This window comes from Rhinichthys klamathensis, unplaced genomic scaffold, assembly GCF_029890125.1.
Source record: "Rhinichthys klamathensis goyatoka isolate OS25496 unplaced genomic scaffold, OSU_Roscu_1.1 h1tg000331l_1, whole genome shotgun sequence".
Classification (NCBI taxonomy): Eukaryota; Metazoa; Chordata; class Actinopteri; order Cypriniformes; family Leuciscidae; genus Rhinichthys; species Rhinichthys klamathensis.
In genome coordinates this window covers 272,125-278,780 of record NW_026606846.1, presented here as the reverse complement: position 1 = coordinate 278,780, position 6,656 = coordinate 272,125, and the positions used below count along the sequence as shown (strand labels likewise).

Below are 6,656 nucleotides of genomic sequence, written 5' to 3'. Positions count from 1 at the left end.
AGAAAAAATCCTTAGCCTTGAGCCCTCATTATATTTTAACATTTCAATGCAAGTTCATTTTGAAACCATTTACCTGAAGAAATCCTAACGTTCCCGTTTGACCTGTTTGAAAACACCCAAAGGTGATAAGAAACTCCTCCCTCTTGCAACACTTACTAGGAAGAGACTGACTTGTTATCCCCCTTTTTTTTTTGGGTGATTCTTATTGTGATAAATTTTTGAAAGCATCATTCAGAAAGTGAAAGTGAAGTTTAGAGTGCTGGAGCTCAAACAGTGAACATGGCTTCAGCAGCTGAAGATGATTATGTTTGTCCCGTGTGCTGTGACATCTTCAAGACTCCTGTTCTTTTATCATGTAGTCACAGTGTCTGTAAGGAGTGTCTTCAACAGTTCTGGAGAACCAGGGAAACTCAGGAGTGTCCGGTCTGCAGGAGAAGATCCTCAAAAGAAGATCCTCCATTTAATCTGCCGTTAAAAAACTTGTGTGAGTCGTTCCTGAAGGAGAGAAATGAGAAGCGTTCATCAGGGTCTGAGGAGATGTGCAGTTTACACAGTGAGAAACTCAAGCTCTTCTGTCTGGAGGACAAACAGCCTGTGTGTATTGTGTGCAGAGATTCACAACAACACGACAATCACAAATTCAGACCCATCAGTGAAGTCGCCTCATCATATAAGGTAAGACAAATGTCTCAAAACAAAAATTAGTCATAAACACAGAAACATTCATGCACTCAATATTTACCCAATTTCATGACATTTACTTTAATTTGAAGAAGTACTGTATCTATCCTGATTTCTTCTGTTTTTGTCACATGATAAATATTTAGATCTTCAAACTAAATGCAACACAAAACAAAGGCAATATCAGTAAACAGATTTTTAACATCTATCACCCGTGTGAAAAACTAATCACCCCCTTATCAGCAATAACTGGAGCCGAATGCTTGTGATAACTGGAGGTCTTTCACAGCGCTGTTCTGGGATTTAGACCCACTTTTCTTGCAGAACTGCTTTAGCTCAGCCATATAGGAGGGTTTTCAAGCATGAACTGCCTGTTTAAGGTCCTGTCACATCATCTCAATTGGGTTTAAGGAATTTGACAACTCCAAAACTTTAATTGTGCTTTTTTGTGCCGATCAGAGGTGGATTTATTCCTTTGCTTTGAATCATTGTCTTGTTGCTTGAGCTTCAACGGTATTTTTGTTCAATTTTAGAAGGAGTTCAATACAGCACTGAAGTCCTTGCAGAAGAAACTTCAACACAATAAAAACATTAAAGTAGAGTTTGAGAAAACAGTTCAACACATCAAGGTGAGGAAACTTTTATTTATTATTTCTGTAAATGACGAGCAGTGATCTGCTTCTGGATCCGTTATATGTCGGATCTCCGAGTTTATCTCTGATATGAATGATGTGAAGTGTTGATGTGAGTCGATTGAGATGATTGAAGTGAATGTGATGTGATTTCAGGCTCAAGCTGAGCACACAGAGCGTCAGATTAAACAGCAGTTTGAGAAGCTTCATCAGTTTCTCAGAGATGAAGAAGAAGCTACAGTCACTGCACTGAGGGAGGAAGAGGAGCAGAAGAAGCAGCGGATGAAGGAGAAGCTGGAGGAGATGAACACACACATCTCAGCTCTTTCACACACACTCAAAGACATGGAGGAGATGATGAAAGCCAGTGACGTCTGCTTTCTGAAGGTCTGATCTCAGATCATTGGTTGATCATTGGTTGATTGATTGAGTTCTTGATGATAATGGTGTGTTTGTTCTGCAGGAGTTTCCAGTCTCAATGGAAAGGTGAGTGATCTGCTCCTGTCTCTGGTCTCTCTGGTTCTGATCCAAAGCCACTGCAGTTCTGACTCCTGAATGTTCTTCCAGAGTCCAGAGCTCACGGCCGGATCCACAGATGGCTTCTGGAGCTTTGATTCATGTGCCACGATACTTGGGCAACCTGCCGTTCAGAGTCTGGAAGAAGATGCAGGACATCGTCCAATACAGTGAGTCTGACTGCAGGAGATGATGGATGGGTGGAGAGTTAAAGGTGCTAGATAGATAGATAGATAGATAGATAGATAGATAGATAGATAGATAGATAGATAGATAGATAGATAGATAGATAGATAGATAGATAGATAGAAAGGTAGATAGGTAGATAGATAGATGGATAGATAGTTAGATGGATAGATAGATAGCTTAGAAATATTATATATAATGACTTCAGTCTAATGGGCTTCTGTCAGTTTAAATGTGAATTTTTATTTTCTCAAGCCAACATAATTAGTTAGTTAAGTCAAACACAACCGACAGAAAGAATAAACGTCTCAGGTTACGACTGTAACCTATGTTTCCTGAGAACAGGGAACTTGCACTGCATCGATTGATTCTATTGGGGAACGCCTCTGTGTGACGTGTCTGAAACGCTTATCAACTCACGGCAATCGTATTGACCGGCGACAGCCTATGAAGTCACTACTAGTGCGACTTGGAAGTATATAAGGGGCGTCTAGAGAACATGTCATCCACTTTTCGTCTGAGGGAACTGTTCAGCAGGCATCCCGAGGCATGGCGAAACATTCCCTTTTCTCAGAGAACACAGATTACAGTCGTAACCTCAGACGTTTCCTTTCGAAAGGGAACTCAAACTGCATCGATTGACGCTATTGAGGAACGATATACCCACGCCGCTATGCTGAGGGGAGTGCATGCCAAGAATGGCTGTGACAAACATCAGAAATGAGACAAACACTTCCCCTTCAGGTCAAACACTAGGCTGTCAGTGACAGTATTCCCTACGGCCACTGCCCAAGCTATGAGCCTGGAAACGAAGGCCTACCAAGGCAGCTCAAAGGCTTGGAACCAACAACTTCCAATGGAAGGGGTTCCTTTAAGGGAACATGGCCAGGGTTCGAGAGGAGCCCCATCCAGTCACTTTCTAAGGGAGAAAGTCAACCCCACATGCCACCAGGGAGGATGACCTGGTCTACTTTATTGACCTAGTCTTGCCAACAACCTGTCTGTTTCCTAAACAGAGTCTCTAACATTATTTGCTGATCTAACAGGGAGGCCATGCAAGAGTCCTTCGACCTTCCAATCAGACTTAGGGAATAAAGTACTCTACAGAACGACCCTCTAGATGAGGTTTGGAGTACTAGGCTCAGCCTGTTGAGTGTTGACCAGACTCTGGCCTAGAATCAGGGAGGCTTCATGGGGCTCCATGCTTTTGCAATGCAAACCACCCAACTCGTTGGGGACCCGCCTTCAAGGGCCTTCAACCGTTCGTTCCTACAACAAGCGGCTCCAAGTGTCTCCTTCCCTTACGCGCTACTAAGCTAGCTGAAGTGTGCTCCATAACACCCAACAGCTCAACATACGCGGGGCAGGGAGGCAGTGAGGGTTCAGGTTGTACCTCTTATTCACCCTCATCAGCATCTCCTGCTCTCTTGGGCTCGGTGCCAGCAGAGCACTCGCTACTCAACTCCTCTGGGAGCCGAGCACTCGCTACTGGATCCGAGGATTTAAGTGACAACACGTCCTCTTCCAGCAGCGCACTCTCGCCACCTTCCGAAGGGCGTGAGAGATTAACACATCTCTCAAAACTCCTCCGCGAGCTCCATCTGAGATCCCCATGATCTGAGTCTCTACTCTGCCTCAGTGTGAGCGGGACCCGAATCCAAACATGAATCAAATCATTTCATTTAATAACCCATCCAGATGCCGGTCCCTCTTTCCTCGAGAAGAGGGCCAGACGAGAGTGCAGGAAAACTCTCACAATTTGCACACACAGTTCCCTCAAGAACTGATCGTGCGTGCTCTTCTTGTGTGTGTCATCGGGTGTCAAAAACCTGGGACACGGATCCACACACTTCTTGAAACCTTTGTCAGCTATAATCTTTACCTTGAATGTTTTTCAGGTGATCGCGATTCAAACAAGACTGTCCCTGAAGACAAAAAGAGGAGGACATGTTCTCTAGACGCCCCTTATATACTTCCGGGTCGCACTAGTAGCGAAGTCATAGGCTGTCGCCGTCCAATACGATTGCCGTGATTGGATAAGCTTTCTGACACTGGTCACGCGCGGTGTTCCCAAATAGCGTCAATCAACGCAGTGCGAGTTCCTTTTCGAAAGGGAACTGTTTTAAACTGATACACAGACTATAGGAGGCAATGAAATGAAGATGATCAGATGCTGCTGAAGATCAGACACACACTTACAGTTTCTCATCTACAGCGTAAATCTCAACAGATCTCAATGATTTATTGTTATTTTAACTCTTGATAGGACACAAATGTCTGAATCACACATTTACTGTTTGTAGTTGATGGTGATAAACGCTGATGATAAAACGAGTGTGAAACTAATGACAGCACTGACAGTGATCAGAGGAAAGTGTGTTTGATCTACAGGACGAGTGTCATAATTTATCATTGGTGTCGGGTTGCCTCTTGATCATTATATGAAGATCAGAATAAAAGCTTGTGTTGATTGTGTCTCATCAGCTCCTGTGATTCTGGACCCAAACACTGTGAATCCACATCTCGTCCTGTCTGATGATCTGACCATTGTGAGAGACAGCGAGAACTATCAAACTCTTCCTGATAATCCAGAGAGGTTTGACTGTTATCCCTGTGTTCTGGGTTCAGAGGGTTTTGACTCAGGAACACACTGCTGGGATGTGGAGGTTAAAGAGTGTTCATGGTGGACTCTTGGAGTAACTACAGCATCAAACCAGAGGAAGGGACGGGGTTTATTCAACACTGATGTCTGGTGTGTGGAGTATCATCAGGACAGAGAGACTTTAGGTTTTGGTTTTCCTGTTAATCAGAAGCTTGAGCGTGTGAGAGTGTATCTGGACAATGACCGTGGAACGGTGTCGTTCTCTGATCCTGTAACTAACACACATCTACACAAATTCACAACCACCTTCACTCACACACTCTTTCCATTATTCTATGGTTCTGACTCTCTGAGGATCTTAGCGTTCAATAGTAAGTAAACGTTACTCCTGTAGATCTGGATCTTCCTGCTTTTATCATGTCTCCAATATTTAATCCATATCACATGAGTAAGAGTGCTGTTGATCTGAGTATCAGTGGCTGTGATTGGGCCATGATGATCACATGACTGATATCCAGAACTACAGCAACACCCACACTCTCATATTACTTTTGTTTTTGCAAGTTTTTGTTGTAAATGAACAATTAATTCAGTCATAGAGGTTAAATGATCATTTGTTTGTTGAAATAATCCATAAAAGTGTTGATGAAATATAAATGCTTAGTATAGAAATACTTGATTCAGCTAATTACAAATCACGGCCGTATGTATAAAACCTCTCAGAAACTCTTCAGAATAAAGTCTTAAGCTTTGACCTCAGTGTCAGTCACTGTAAACGCAGCATTTCAGACACAAGTTGAACATTGATGCTGTGAATGCTTTTCTGTTGCTGTATGTTTGTCTACTCCTTTACTGTTGGATCAATGATGTGGACGTGAGTGTCACTGATACTCCAACAGCTCCAGGGACGCCCACGGTCCTCATGAAGCCGCTTGCTTCTGCTGAACATGTCGAAGCTCAGATGGGCAGTCAATGAACTGTCTTAGGTTTGGTTAGAGCCGCAATATTGCTGTTTAAGAGCCTGCTTACTGTAGACTGATACACCATTATTACTGTCATTTCTGCAGTTAAAGCGTTGTCGTGGAGTGGAAGAATCAAAGTCTAGAAATAAATAAATAGATGTGTAAGAAACACTTGACTTGATAATGTAAAATCAGTCCTCAGTCCCTGTGAGCAGTGAGACTTCAGTGTAGCTTTACTGACATCTTGAGGTCAAATTGAGCAACTGACTCAAAACCTCAATGGCTTCATTACAACATGATAGTTTACAATAATTAAAGCGGCAGAGGCCACAGAGCAAAAGCATTGAGTCTTGTATTTCTAAGGGGCTTATACTTGTAGAGTTATTGGGGCTTCTTCCCTCATCAGGCGTTGACAGAGATCCTGTGTACTACACTCGAGAGATGCCTATGAGTCAAACAGATGAAGTGCAGCAGATAAACAGCGACGGACTGCTCATCTGGAGCGCCGGGAGCTTTCCCGCTGGATGCTGTGCATTGTGGGCCGGCCCACAATATAGTCTGTACACTGAAAACCCTAATAAGTTGATTGTACTCAATTGATTTGAGTAAACTCGTTCCCTCAATTTAATTGAGTAATGGGGTTTCCCAAAACGTGCTTATTTAAGTTTACTTAACTTGGTGCTTATGTAGACTTGACTTAAATTGTTTAGTTCACCAAACTTGACAATTATTTAATGTACTTAAACAATAAAGTTCATTTAACTTAGTGTTAATTTCAAGTGTACTTGTATATTTAAGTAAACTCAACATGAAAATTTAACTGAAATTAGAATTTAATCCTAAATTTAAAAGTTATTATTTTTGACAGTAAGCTTTGTGCACACTGCACTTTAATAAAACAATGAACAACATATTGATCCTTTGAGTCTTTATTGACCAAAATGTGAAATGGAAATGAGTCACACCATGTACATAACTCTGAAGGTGGCAACAATGTCCAACATTAAGTAGTGCACTACATCAATTGTACAACTCTGATCACTTAAACATTACACTTAAGTCTCGCATTGTGTTAAT

The 6,656-nt window shown here is 42.2% G+C and overlaps 1 protein-coding gene across 1 annotated transcript; it reads left to right on the top strand.

The window, feature by feature from the left end:
- The first annotated feature begins 256 nt into the window (after positions 1-256).
- On the top strand, positions 257-5,117 carry LOC130105963 (E3 ubiquitin-protein ligase TRIM39-like). The gene is made up of 6 exons (XM_056272153.1): positions 257-675; positions 1,215-1,310; positions 1,470-1,700; positions 1,777-1,799; positions 1,881-1,999; positions 4,500-5,117. The coding sequence occupies exons 1-6, from the start codon at positions 280-282 to the stop codon at positions 4,994-4,996; spliced, it is 1,362 nt and encodes a 453-aa protein (XP_056128128.1). The 5' UTR covers positions 257-279; the 3' UTR covers positions 4,997-5,117.
- The last annotated feature ends 1,539 nt before the right edge of the window (positions 5,118-6,656 follow it).

Excerpts from the sequence above, each read along its gene's own strand:
- LOC130105963 (XM_056272153.1), top strand. The coding sequence starts at position 280 with ATGGCTTCAGCAGCTGAAGATGATTATGTTTGTCCCGTGTGCTGTGAC. Across the intron at positions 676-1,214 it reads AAGTCGCCTCATCATATAAG|AAGGAGTTCAATACAGCACT; the intron begins GTAAGACAAATG and ends GTTCAATTTTAG. Across the intron at positions 2,000-4,499 it reads GCAGGACATCGTCCAATACA|CTCCTGTGATTCTGGACCCA; the intron begins GTGAGTCTGACT and ends GTGTCTCATCAG.